The sequence below is a fragment of the Aulostomus chinensis genome, chromosome 3 (genome assembly GCF_037954235.1).
Source record: "Aulostomus chinensis isolate RoL2024-O1b breed Wild chromosome 3, RoL_Achi_v1.0, whole genome shotgun sequence".
Lineage (NCBI taxonomy): Eukaryota > Metazoa > Chordata > Actinopteri > Syngnathiformes > Aulostomidae > Aulostomus > Aulostomus chinensis.
Genome location: NC_141322.1, coordinates 7516681 through 7530952, shown reverse-complemented (window position 1 = coordinate 7530952; position 14272 = coordinate 7516681). Strand labels below are relative to the sequence as shown.

Here is a 14272-nt window from a genome sequence, read left to right as displayed (position 1 = left end):
TCTTTAAATCCTGTCGCATGGAGCAGGCATGCAGTGGGATAATCTCAGATTTGGATGGTGTTTTCACTTATTGCCTTCTTGTCTTTCTCTGTGTCTCCAGGAAACCAGAAAAAGGCATCCAGTATCTGATAGAGCGTAGTTTTGTTCCGGATACTCCGGTGGGTGTGGCCCACTTCCTGCTCCAGAGGAAGGGCTTGAGTAGACAGATGATTGGAGAGTTCCTGGGAAACAGACAGAAACAGTTCAACCGTGATGTCCTTGAGTAAGTTTCATGCATTTCAAACAGGAATTTTCTAAAACACGCTTTTGACTTAACACCTAAGCCAGTGCACAGAAGTGTATTTGATCTGCCTCCCACAAACACAAGCATATACTGTATGTTGATTTTGTGAAAGTGTTGCTAATTTGTAATCTAAACTCTTTGTAGTTTCTAACTACATCAGACATGAGTTACATCAAGGAAATCAACAATAATAGAATCCTCCCAGGATTTATCTGTGATGCTCAGATAAACAAAGTAACTCTAATCAGAATCTGTCTTTTATCGTAGATAAGACTTCTAAATCAGGGCACACTGAGATATTATGGAAATGTTATCTGTCATTTTGACAGACATATTTGAAGCAGTCCCTAAGAAAATGTCTGAGTGTCAACACAGCCATGTCAGAATACCCCATTTCAGGAGGTCCTACAATAAAGCTGAACTAATCTGTAACAGGCAAACAGAAACATGCTGTGAAAGGTTAGCTGAAAGTTACACACCCACAAGGACATTTACTCAACTCCACCCTCTGCTCTCCTGAGCTTTTAATCATCTCTCAAGGCATTGTTTTTGCTTTTACAGTCTTTAATTTACTTTAGCTTTAAGTCTCATTTTCAACACGCAAATCAAACCCATGTTCAGCATGAGGTGGCTATGTTTTTTAGCTTAAGAGCACTGATTCTCTGCATGCCATTTGCTAAGCACTGAACTGCAAATTGAATTGGTGTCTAGCATTGTGGAATATTATCCATCTAAAGAGCTACATACTTTCTGAAGGAGTTGGTGGAAATCAACATAAGACCCAAAATGGGACTGAATATTCATCTTATTTGTTCAACTAGAAATACTACTCCATCATGCAGAATCAATTCGTGCCGACAATGACTCTTTGCCTCAAATGTTGTTGTTTTTTTTGTCAAATAAAATAAAATGGATTATTTAGCATTTTAAGAGCTTTCTAGACCTTTTTCGGTGTGCTGACAATTTTTTGAAATAGGACTATTGTTTTTGGCCATAAACACCTGACACTGTCAAGAGTAAAGAGCACAAATCCTGTTAGTACTTATGGCACCCTAACTGTCAGATGTAAGTACATGTATTTTCCTATCCAAAGTGATCCTCCCACTTACCTTTGCTGTCTGTATGTTTCAACAGCTGTGTGGTGGATGAAATGGACTTCTCAGGTATGGAGCTGGATGAGGCTCTCAGGAAATTCCAAGCTCACATCAGAGTCCAGGGAGAGGCCCAGAAGGTTGAGCGGCTGATAGAAGCTTATAGGTAAGAGACTCTGAGTACACATTTCATAATGGTACAGTCAGCTTCTAGTCCTTGAAATCATCATCCTAGGTCATAATAATCATCTCCTGCCCAGTAGAATAAAGTTCTGTCCACTCAGACCATCTGTATAGGAGCATACAGGAGTACATCGCTTTGGAAAAAAGTGTCTGCTAAATGAAATTGTAGAATTGTTGTATGCAATATGAGGATCATGACTTAGTTCACTGCCACATCTACTATTTCTTACAATACAGCTGTCTGATGGTTGTCATTAGACACACACTCAGTGACTGAGTGTATTTGTGTCATTGTCAATCACTGTTTGAGTGGTAGACTGCAATTGAGAGGGGAGCCAATGCATGAGTTTCGTGCAGGGTGGTGTAGTGCAGTACAATGTGAGCAACAGTTTAGCATGAGGGTAATTATTTAATATCAAAATCATGCAAGTAACTGTTTTTATGGATGGATGTTTAAAAAATATGATTTGATATAAATAATGCCAACAAAGTGTCAGTATGTGGGTCCCTTCTCTACTTCTCCCCTTGAGTTTTCACTCTTATTCTGAATGGCCCACCATCTGATATTCTTACTCGGGGAATACTACCAACAGCTACTGGGGAAATCTTTTCCATGTTTTTAATTGAGATTTGTTGGCAGTTTAATGGTATATTACCAGCCTACCAGCCTAAATTCACTCAACTCTCTATATCTGGTAGCAAACAGATACATAGGGATTACCTGGTGAAAGTTATGCTTATAAGGAATTTATTTAAATGTAATGGTGTCTTTATTCTAAGGTCATTACATCATGCAATCATTATCACATCCATCCATCCATCCATCCACTGTCTTCCGCTTGTTCCTATTAAGGGTCGTGGGGGGGCTGGAGCCTATCCCAGCAGCTACGGTCTAAGGGCAGGGTTCACCCTGGATAGGTCGCCAGTCCATCGCAGGGCCAACATATAGAGACAAACAACCATTCACACTCACATTCATACCTACGGTCAGTTTTAGAGTATCCAATTAGCCTAGTCCCCAATTGCATGTCTTTGGACGGTGGGAAGAAGCCGGAGTACCTGGAGAGAACCCACGCAGGCACAGGGAGAACATGCAAACTCCACACAGAAAGATCCTGTGCCCGAACCGGGACTCAAACCCAGAACCTTCCTGCTGTGAGGTGAAAGCGCTAACCACTGTACCAGATGCCGCCTTCATTATCTCATATCACAAGAAAAAATGTGTCTAACACCACTTGGATGGTGACATGATGTCTTTTTGAGTCACAGAGTAGTGTAAAGAGTGCTGCTGTGCTTGATAAGTGTATAACTCCTAGCTGGTGAACTGTTGCTGGAAATAAAGTGATCATTAGTAATATTGTAGTCCTATAGAAACAGGTGTTGCACCAGTCAAATAACAGTTATTAATCAGTACCAAATGTTTGGTCAGCAACACAGGCACTAAAACCTAAACGACAAAATATCTTACTTTTTGGTAATTACAAATTAATAAAAAGTTTAGAGAATATTTATTGTATTTATTTCATTTATTAAGAAAAATGAATTTTATTTTCAATTTAACTAAGAGATTTCTGTGTTCAACCAACTCTTCATAGCCAACGCTACTGCATCTGCAACCCTGGAGTGGTGCGACAATTCAGGAATCCTGACACCATCTTCATCCTGGCCTTCGCCATCATCCTCCTCAACACAGACATGTACAGCCCCAACGTCAAGCCTGAGAGGAAGATGAAGCTGGAGGACTTTGTTAAGAACCTTCGAGGTACACATATTCACTTAAAATGGAGTTGTGTCCATGCATTTTACTTGGATTTTTAGCATGTTCATGAGGTGTTTGTCTTTTTTTTTAAGTTATGGCCAAGAAAGTACTGCTGTAGAAGCAAATCACTTTGAGTTCCCCTTGACAGATTTTTAAAGGATTAGCAGGGGATTTCTGGCATGGCTAATTTATCCCTTTCTCTCTATATTGGACAGCCAGTAATTAAAGTACAGTATTGAGTAGTGGAGGAGAAATACATCCTCTGAAGGACGTTTCTGTCTTTACTGTGAGATTTAAATGCAGTGCGACAGGATGTATGTAAATTCAGGGGTTCATCAGCTCCTGGAAATGTAGGAATTAATGATTAATCAATGTCTTTTTTTTCTTTTTCCTCTCTAATCCTCTGACAGGGGTGGATGATGGGGAGGACATCCCCCGAGAGATGCTGGTGGGAATATATGAGAGAATTCGAAAGCGGGAGCTCAAGACTAATGAAGACCATGTGTCCCAGGTTCAGAAAGTGGAGAAACTCATTGTGGGGAAAAAACCAGTGAGTTTGGATTTCCCATAGAGTGTTACCATGAAATTGAAAAAACTGAATCAAACCAGAGTATGCAGAAACAATGCAGCACGCCTCTGTGCTGTCATACGAGCTTATTCCTGGCCAAAATTGTCTAAAAATACAAAAAAATGAAGGAGCATATGTACTTTCTTCACTGTACGGTATTTCAGTTTTGAAAACTAGCGCTACATTTTCAGCCGATAATTCCTGTTGAATTCTTGTCCCAACCTGGGAATTCAAGGAACATTTTGGAGAGCAACTACTCACTGTGGTACCCCCGAGAATGACAAACTATCAAGGGCTTTTTCTGTTCGCAATTGCAAAGTCAGAAATGGTAAAGTCAATTGAGGTCACAATTAGTACCTGTGGTGTCAATCAGTGTTGATCGTTGGTTGCTGTGTTTCAAGAACAGAGATGTCCGCTTGCTCTGCCTTACTTTATTACTTTATTTTCAGAGGCTAAAGCTAAAAGTAGGTATGTTGCTATCGTTTCACTCAGTTTGAAACGCAGAAGCATGGTTGTTAGACAGTGCTACATTGTGTCATGTGTTTGACTAATCAGCATCCACTTAGATCACTAAGGGGTGTTCTACACTAAAGTAGGAGCTGAAACAATTGGTTGATTGGAAGATTTATGATTTTCCAAGTTCCTACAAGCCAATCACAAAAAAATGTAGTTCCTCTATAAGTTTTATAAGTTTTTATAAAAGTCTATAAGCAAGTACAAGTTAAAAGTCAGAAAGCTTAGATGGAATGTCTATTCTTCTACAATGAATGTAAAAATGTCTCCCACATATGTGTTTCTCCTCAGATTGGCTCTTTACACCATGGCCTGGGCTGTGTAAGTATCATTCTTTCTGTCATCTGCGTCTCAGAATTGATTGTAAATACTTGTCGAATAACCAGAGGTAATCACTGATAAAATTATATTTTTGCTAGTCTGTACTTTGAAAGCCTTCTGTAAGTTACTGTAACAAGAGACTGAATCACCAGAGTACATTGTGTTTTCTGTGTGCAGGTACTTTCCCTCCCCCACCGGAGACTGGTCTGTTACTGTAGACTTTTTGAAGTGCCCGACCCAAACAAACCACAAAAGTTAGGCCTGCACCAAAGGGAGATCTTCCTCTTTAATGACCTACTAGTGGTACAACAGACTTGATTCATCTGGCACATTGGAACACCTGAATGTGTCACTGAAAGAGTCTAAGATGTAGTGTTTTCTTTGCTTTTACTCAGGTTACTAAAATTTTCCAGAAGAAAAAGAATTCAGTGACGTACAGCTTTCGGCAGTCCTTCTCACTTTATGGCATGCAAGTTCTGCTCTTTGAGAATCAGTGTGAGTATCATGGGAGCAATTGTGCAGACTTTTCCCAATGGCATCAATGTTCTACCCCAATTGTATTGATCAAAGAACAAGCCAAAGGCATGACATGCCTTGGTATGTCTCCGTATGTGTGGGTATTGTGTTACATATGTTTGGCCAGTCTCCTTAAAGGCCCTTTTCAGGCCTGGTGATCAGATCACATGAGGACAGCAAAAATATTAGTTCCCCTCCAGTATGAGAATGCACACTCCACATTAGAATGCATTTTTAAAGTACATAGTCTTTAAGAGGGCGACAGATATACTCGCCCAATGTCAGGTGGGATAGGCTCCAGCCCCCCCCCCCCCCCCCAACCCTTAACAGATAAGCAGTATAGAAAATGGATGGATGGATAAATAATTGTTTTTAAGAGGAAGCAATGCACTCCCCATCTAAGCAGACCAAGAATTACACCTCAAAGCCCTCCAAATGCTTCTTTGGTACATTTTGATAGCTAACTGGGAACTGAACTAAAGCCATCCCCCAAATAAGTCTCTAGAATGCCACCCAGCCTCACCCAATCAAGGCTGACCCCAAACATGCTTGCATAGCCACGCTTTGAGGAGACATCCTGGGTAGAGGGGAAGCCTGAGCAAGTCGATGAGCAAAAAAACAAAACAATGACACAAAATAATGAGAAAGCAGGCCAGTGGTCTTCTGACAGGCAATACAAATGCTGCTGATTGTATAAAGAAAACAAAGAGGTGTAACAAAAAGTGAAGCACTTCCTCCATGAACTAGTTGAGGGAGATGTCATGCCAAAAGATCACTAACAGAAGAACAGTGGGAACTGGTGAAAAATATACTCAGTTGTGATGAGAGTATGAAAATCCACCTGATGGAATTGTTTGTTGGGAGTTTCCGCCTGTCTGATATTATTTGACACACAACTGAAATAAGTCAAGAATGACTTTATAGAATGTAGAAATAAGAGGGGAAAAGCAGAGACACTAAAAAGAACACAGGGGTTTTTGTTTCTGAGATATGTCTCCCTGGAACATTCTTTTATAACTCGTGTCTGTTGTGTTCTGAATAATGTGTTCCTCAGCGTGTCTTTAATAGCCTGTTTTTTCCTTTTTATGTTTATGTCTATATTAATATGTTATATGTTATGTTATATGTTAAACAAGTCTTGTCAAATTGGTTAAAGATGTTTTCTACATCGATGTTATTTTGGCATTTGCATTCCATAATATAAATTTTAGGTTGCAGTGCACTGAGCCCTCCTACTTCTAGATCTCGCTTTCTATTTTCATGGACACACAGAACACAGATGAAAGTGTGGATTGTCTCTCCTAGATTATCCCAACGGAGTTCGTCTGACCTCAGCCATTCCTGGAGCTGACATCAAAGTCCTCATCAACTTTAATGCACCCAACCCTCAGGATCGCAAAAAGTTTACGGATGATTTGCGTGAATCTATTGCTGAAGTCCAAGAGATGGAGAAGTACAGAATAGAATGTGAGCATACCTTCTTAACTAACAGGAACTAGAATGTATCTTGCATCAGTTAAGATATAAAATGACAAAATTAATGTGTCAACTTTGCATATGTATGCCCTGCACAGCTGAGCTAGAGAAACAGAAGGGTGTGGTGAGGCCAAGCATGTCCCAGAGTTACAGTTTAAAGAAGGAGACTGGCAACGGTAGCCTGAGCCGAGTGAGCCTCGATGACAGCTATGCCATTGGGGAGGGTTTGAAAAGGAGTGCCCTCAGCAGCTCCCTGCGTGACCTCTCTGATGCAGGTAAATTAAAGGTTCTTGTGGTAATTTTTTGTCTCATTCCTTTGTCAGTAGAGTTTAGATCCAAGATGGATGCTCGCTGAACACTTTTCTACCAGATGGTGCTGGCTTGGCAAGACACTGCTGTACTTACTTTTTTTTTATCAAACTAAAATTGTGTATAGTACCTGGTATCTTTTTTAGTATCATCTTTTTCAAGGTCACTAAAAGGCATGAGTGTGAAAACACTGCAGACCATTGGTCAGAAAGAACCAGCTTTTCAATTGTTTCTACATCTCTGCATCTCAATCACACAACACACAGCAGAGCCACTGTGGAGACACATTTTTCAAAATTCACTAACTATTACCTGGACTAATCACAGGGTACTATATGCATTGGAAAACATTCATTGTACCAAAAGTGGTTAGAGTAAAGTCAAGATGAGTCTGTACCATCCCGTGGAAATGTAGTTTATGCTCTCCTTCATGTAATTTTAAATTTGGAAAAGCAGAGTTCCTGTTCAGGTTTGATTGGTATGCATAACTAATCTGCCTATGGAGAGCCTCTGAGAGAGAACGATCCAATGAGGCCTGAAGACAGAGATGGGTGTGTGTGCTAATGGGCCCAAGTGTCATTTACTAGAGGCTAACAACTCATAATCCTGTGCAGTGGGGGAGGAGGCAACATTATGTAGGTCACTGTGGTCAGTTTGAGCATCTTATCAGTAAGAAGAATTAATATTGTCTGGTTGGTTCAGCTTCAACACAGAGCACCATGCCATAGAGATTCCCTGCACAAACACACTTGAGAGAGAGCTTAGTGAAATTTTTTAGGAGTTGTTTGAGAATTACTCCAGATCGCCAAATATACATGACCTGGACTTGGTTTTGTTTCACAAAAATGAGACTCATATTAATACACATTAATACAAATCCCCAATTTTGCATGCATGTTTATACAAGGTCAGTGTGTGGTCATAGGGTCTGGTATTCATCCTGTGAACAGTTCTTCTTTGGGTCAGTTCAAAATCAAAAGCCACAACATTCTCACTTCCTGGCTCATACAGACATGCATTGTATAAATCACCCTGTGAGAGAAAACAGAGTCCCCATGAGGCATTACTTTCAAGTGAAGGCTTTTTGAAACAGTTTCAAACGCCCTAAGGATAACATTTAAGGTCATGCATAACCTCACTACACCTATTATTTTAGCATGCTTGTCTAACAACATTTAGAAAATATTAGCTAATTATATGCCTGGCTTATCAAACTAAAGTTCTGGTTATACAGTAACGGGTGTTTATAGGAGATGTTGATGTTGCCCTCGAACCTGACCATTCTGGAGAGGGTTTGAGGCATCTCGGTGGGTAGAAAATACAAGTTCAGTGGAGTTTTAAAGATCTGTTAGGCCAAGATGATAGAGATAGCATCAATATGGAACATACAGGATTGAACATTTTGAAGCTGCAAAAGAACAGGATATCTGCATCTTTCTTCAATTGTGAGCAATCCTCATCTTTGTAGACATGCAGGAGTCTCCTATAATACAGCTGTGTGGATACTTGTAGAAACATCCCAGCTTGATCTAAGCTAGTGATTGACCTTGTAGATTCATTAGTACCCATTCACATCCCTAGCTGCCTTACTGACAATCTGCCACTCCAAAGAAGGGATTTGTGTACCTCTACTTTTTAACCCAGCGTATCTTATCTGTCGTGTTACATGTTCTGGCCAGGCAAGCGTGGGCGACGCAGCAGTGCAGGATCACTAGACAGCAATATGGATGTAAGTAGGATGCAACTGATGTTGAGCTGTCTTCTAATTTGTTTTTATTCACCCTGCTCACACAAGTTTTTGTGTTCTTTATTGTTTGACCAGCTTGTTTTCTGTTTTAGTGTTTGGTTATGAGATCCTTAGTCAGCTCTCATGCATGAGGCTGGACTGGATGTTGTTCTTTGGCTGCCATGTTAACCCTTCATGGACACTGCATGACAAAAAATAGTAGTACTCCTGACTCAACAGGCCTGTTCTGTGTTGATGTAATGTACTGCAAATAAAATTTTAACCATCGGCTCTGAGCTTTGTGTGGATGTGACAGCTATGTCACTTGCTGCTGCATGCTCACGCAATGACGTTAGTCACACTGCTTCCTGTTACTTGCCCTGGCCTTGCCCTGTGTTTTTCAAGAACTTCTCTGTACACACACATTGCATACAACCTGGATTGTTATGTTGCTGGTGAATAGTTTACTTTGCATGGTAAAGTTCCAGGGCCCTGTTTCATTTCTATTTGTTTTGATTGTTCTGTATTTATTTTTTAAGTGCTGAGCTATGAGTTCTTATATGAAATTCCTATGAGGGGGATTTGTTGTTCTTGCAGGAGGGAAATCAAGGAAAATAAACAAATCATCTTGTAAATCATCAACCTGTCAAATTATAAGGAGAGTGGAAACAAATCTGTCTGCTATACTCAGAGAGTTACTGCAAATGTCGCTTTCTGAATTAAGAATAATAAAGGAAAGAACACCAACATGGGGAGCCAGATACAGTATCTGCAGACCTCCATTGTAAGAGTTGAAATGCATAGACTTATAAGTTGCTTGTGTGGCCATGACAGTGCAGACGCTGCAGGCCATTCAAGCTCATTGATTTATAGTGAGATGTTAGCAAGGACAGACCATTAGACAATGATGTGGAAAAGATAACTCAAACCAGTCGTGTGAGATTTAAAAGGTGCTGTACCTGTTCATTCAGTTGCTGCTAACTGAAGAAAGCCTGTGCAAGCTGTACAAAATTACTGGGACAGTTTTGACCATATATGGGTCAATTGTTGACTACTGCACTGGTCCAATGTAACACTGACCCAGAACTGGGGAAACCTGACCCAGTACCCATGAAGAGATGCTAGTAACAGTCATTGGGCACCAAGTTGAGGTGGAATAAAAACTTACATAATTAGGTTGTAAAAACATGGTATAATCACAAATTAAGGACACTTAAATATTTCCTTAGATCCCCTCCAACACTTTTCAATGTAGCTGGGTTTACAAAGATAAAGGGAACATGTGAGAATAATGTCCCAGTAATGGAAAAACAAACTATCCCCCTCTGTAATGGGTAAATGAGGTCAGTCATTGTAACTAATATTAGTCTTTATGAACCTGGGTTCTGAATTGACAGGTGTTTTCAGAGCTCTGAATTCAAAAATCAGTGTGTTTCTGCATCTTTTCCTCTTTACATAGAAATGCCAATATTAGAGTCACTACCAAATATCTGCTTAACCCCACTGGGCAGCTTCAGTATGTCTGCATTGTGACACATTCCATTTCACACTCAGTTGTTTGTTCATTGTGATCTGATCATCATCTGTCTTGCAGGGGTCCATCATTAGCAGCCCTCACATGCGGCGGAGAACTCCATCCACCCGCGACTGCCCATCCCGTCAAAGTGGCCAGTCCCTTCCCAACTCCTCCTCACTGCTGGGGTCTCTTTTTGGTACCAGGCGAGTGAAGTCTCCCAGCCCTACTCCTCAGACTCCACACCCCACCCTCATCTCTCACAGCACACACCCCACCAACCTGCACCACACAGCTCGGGTGGAAACAGACACAGCAGTCCCTATGCACCCTCACATGCAGTTCTGCCATATGACCCAGAACCCCCCACCTTACCATCATCACCACCATTACCATCCGCCTGCCCATTTGCAGCACCCCCTCCACCAGCACCACCCACCCCCCTCTCACAGTCAGCAACCAGCCTACCCACCTCATACACAGCATGGCCACGGGAGCCACCCCACCCATCCATCTCTCTCTCCCCACCCCACACTTGGCCCCCACCACCACGGCCCACCATCAGTGCCCAGCCAGGCCCCCAGCAGTACCAAGCCCAAGCACAGTGGTATCAGTACAGTGGTTTGAGGCATACAGGAACCTGTCAAGGTGCTCTATTGATGGTCTTCTAAGTCCTGGCTGACGTGACGGTCACGCTGTGTATCTCCGGCCTGCTTCTCCAGGGACTGCTGGAATGTGAAGTCCAACGAGATCCTGTGCCTCCTTCAGACTTTTTTCACATGGCAGTTTATTCAACACAGTTCTTTTCTGGTTGCTGCTGTCAATCATTTCCGATCATATTTTCCTGTTTGCCTGCCTAAGAAGTAACAACCAACCAAGAGCATGCACAAAGACCACAACTGTTGTCACTCCTCAGTAAGTTACAGCAACATGATCAAATATCTTCCTGTTCATTTACAGAAAAAGTAAATAGTAATATTGACTTGATTTAAATGTAAGTTAAATTACTGTGAGGATGTTTTGCCGAACAGATGGTCGGATGGTCAGCCGCAGCAGTAGCTGTACAAATATTTCATGTAGCGGTAGCTCACAGAGCACTGTGATATCTTAGGTAGCAGTGATAAATGTGCCAATTATTCAAGCATTTACCAATTTAGTCACAAATTGCTTTATGTATATTGTGCATAGTATTTTGTAAAAATATTATCAACTGTTATTATAATTAATATTATTACAGAACAAATGGCATCAGTAAAAAAATCTCAGTAATGCTCCGAGGTGGCCTAGTTTCCTAGAGACCGATCAAAACTTGTGTTCATATTCAGTCTGCTGGGAGGCTCCTGCACATGGCCTTGAGTTCAAGTTCAAAGGCTATAAGATGAGATATGTAAAGATAGACCTGCATTCAGAGTTGTGTCTCAGCTGCTCTAGAGAATCAAAGCCACAGCAACCTGCTGAGCAAGCAGATTAATCTGAATCTCCACACTTCAGTGCTGGCTGCTATACAATTCTCTGTTTGTTTTTTTTCTACATCAAATTTTTTGAGTCTGATTACATTTATCAAATGCTCTGTATATTTTACTGCAACCTTTTAGCATTCTTTGAGCCCTTTCTTCAGAGGAGAATTTTGATGTGTGTAAATGTAAGGGAGCAGGGAAACAGCAACATGAAACTCCGAGTGTATCTCCTGACACAGAAACTCTCAGCTGGCTGATAGTGAGGGAGTCATTTGATGTCACTACGTCTATTGATGTTTACTTTTTCTTTCTGACGCTTTCCTCACCCGAAGTAGAAAATAATTATCATTCTGCGATGGTGATAGCACTTTTGTGCTTTGCCCAGTGCAAATAGCAGTTTTATATCAATAATCTATCTGACATATTATTGGATGCTAGTTGTACCTTCCAACCATCCTGAGAAAAGTTGCTGTGGTGAGGCGATAGACGCAGCGCTTTCTACATAGCTGATATCAGTGGAAGAAATCTCTGCATAAAGAGTATGAGATGGATTTTTTAAAACTTTTATGTGCAATATGTATTTCCTTTTTTGTCCAAGAGCAATGGGTACCCGGTGTTTTAACTTGTTTTGAGTTGTATTAGTTTTTTTTTTTTTCCCATCCCCTTTGTCATTTCTTCCATATTAGTTAAGTGAAGTGCAGGTGTTCACATTGATTTGGAGGGAACTGACCTTCTTCACTGGTAAAGAATGTCCCAGAATATAACTGCATTTATCAATGTATTTTCTGAATAATGTTCACCAACTATATCAGTGTTACAGATGCTAGTTGTTAAAGGTGAATGGTAGAATATTGTGACTTCTTAAATTACAGCTAACAGAAGTCACCTATATGTCTGTGTCACTCTAGGGAGAGGCAGAGTTTACAGGATCTTAGTATAAAACAGTTGATGGGACTGGATGTCATCACTGGTGTGGGGGGGAAAGTTGCTACTGGCATTTTCCAGCCAGCATAATAAAAGATTTGTAAATCTTGATATTTATCATCTGTCACTGTCATAGGTTTACTCATGACTAATATCCAAGAGATCTTTGATCTCCCACAGTTCCAGTTTCCAAGGTGCCATTTAGCTAAATGTTAATTTTAAAAGGGTCCATCATTACTGAGCTGATTGATGGTAATGATGATGAATTATTCGCTAATGCTGAATGCATCAATAATAATTAATTTATAAGCCCAACTTTTGGGTTGCTGGATCTTCTAGCCTGCAAAACATGTTAAGAATTAAAATGCAATTATGAATCTTATGTGGTGATTAAAAAATGTGTTTCCAATGATCCATTAAGCTTTTAGTTTTGTTAAATAGACTTTGCTCCTTGTAATCCACAGCTCTTTTCAACAGGCTAAAGGTACTCCACAGTCTGCTGTTTGACTGTTAGTCGAGCATTTTGTTGCCCCCTTTTTTGCAGTGTGCATATATTCTACACATTCACAAGCATAAATGACATAATACACATTCTTGTTTTCCTTGTTTTATATTTGTTCACTTAACCACCTTGGGAATGTGGCAATAGTGCCCAAAGAACCAATATTCTGAGACAGCAAAGAAGATGGAGGCCGACAAATAGCCAGGCCAACAATGCAATCTTAAAGAAATATGAAATGTACTGACCTCAATAATTCACATAATGCAGTTTGGTGAGAAACGGGTTTTATTAAAGGTAAAAACACAAAGCAGGTACCATCTTGGTAGGGTGTCCATCAGGTGAAGAGCTCTGGAGAGGGCTTGTTCATTACAATGGTAACTCCTGCTTCTGTGGTACAGCCATGTTTTCTGCTATTTCAACTCACTATTGCCTCTTCAAAAGCAAAATTAGTTAGAAGATAAGGTGGAACAGCTCTGGCTTATTTTGATCTTAAATATGCTTTCAAAAAACATTTGCACTCTGGGAAACAGAGCACAGGTGCCATGTCACTCTGACAATGGGTGGAACATGTAGCTACTGTCAGGATGTCTAATATACATTTGCCACGGAAAGAAATGTGTGATGATCTGAGGGCCCTCCATCCCTAGCTACATTATTTCATGGGGAACCAAGTGAGGAGAGATAAACATCATCCAAATCTGTTTTTCTCCACCTGGAATCCCAAAACAATCAATGTTATTATGTTAATTATTAGTCAAGTATTTATTATCCATCAACTAAGCCATGTGTTAGCACCTGTGAGCTGTCTATGAAGGATGCCAAACTGTTTTGAAAGCATCTCTCAAAATCCAGACTTCATTTACCTATTTGACTTTTGTCTCTTAAATGTGACAACTACACTGTGTTCTACAGAGTCAGAAAAGAGCTACTACTGGGGAGAAAAAGTAAATCTGGAATCAATTTCAACTGATGCACCCAGTTGACTAACCACAACTTTTCTCTTCAGACCACAAATCAGCTTAATTGTTATGGGATTATCGGAAAGACAAGCGAAGAAGAGGCCAGCTGGCTTCCAGCTAAATATTGATAAAATTATTAAATCAAGTGGTGTCAGTAATCATTTTCTCCACC

General features: G+C 40.5%; 1 protein-coding gene across 7 annotated transcripts in view; it reads left to right on the top strand.

Moving 5' to 3' along the window:
- The window catches only part of iqsec1b (IQ motif and Sec7 domain ArfGEF 1b), a 196428-nt gene extending 183680 nt beyond the window's left edge, over positions 1–12748 (top strand). For 6 of the 7 annotated variants that reach the window (XM_086198425.1, XM_086198424.1, XM_086198426.1 and 3 more), the window contains 11 exons: positions 101–262; positions 1418–1540; positions 3153–3319; positions 3727–3866; positions 4689–4718; positions 4896–5021; positions 5114–5213; positions 6540–6701; positions 6809–6985; positions 8699–8748; positions 10340–12748. In XM_086198425.1, the coding sequence (XP_086054551.1) occupies positions 101–262; positions 1418–1540; positions 3153–3319; positions 3727–3866; positions 4689–4718; positions 4896–5021; positions 5114–5213; positions 6540–6701; positions 6809–6985; positions 8699–8748; positions 10340–10885 (1783 nt within the window). In that variant the 3' untranslated portion in view covers positions 10886–12748. The remainder of the gene's footprint in view (positions 1–100; positions 263–1417; positions 1541–3152; positions 3320–3726; positions 3867–4688; positions 4719–4895; positions 5022–5113; positions 5214–6539; positions 6702–6808; positions 6986–8698; positions 8749–10339) is intronic. The other variant, XM_086198430.1, reaches the window with a different exon arrangement.
- Positions 12749–14272: the final 1524 nt, after the last annotated feature.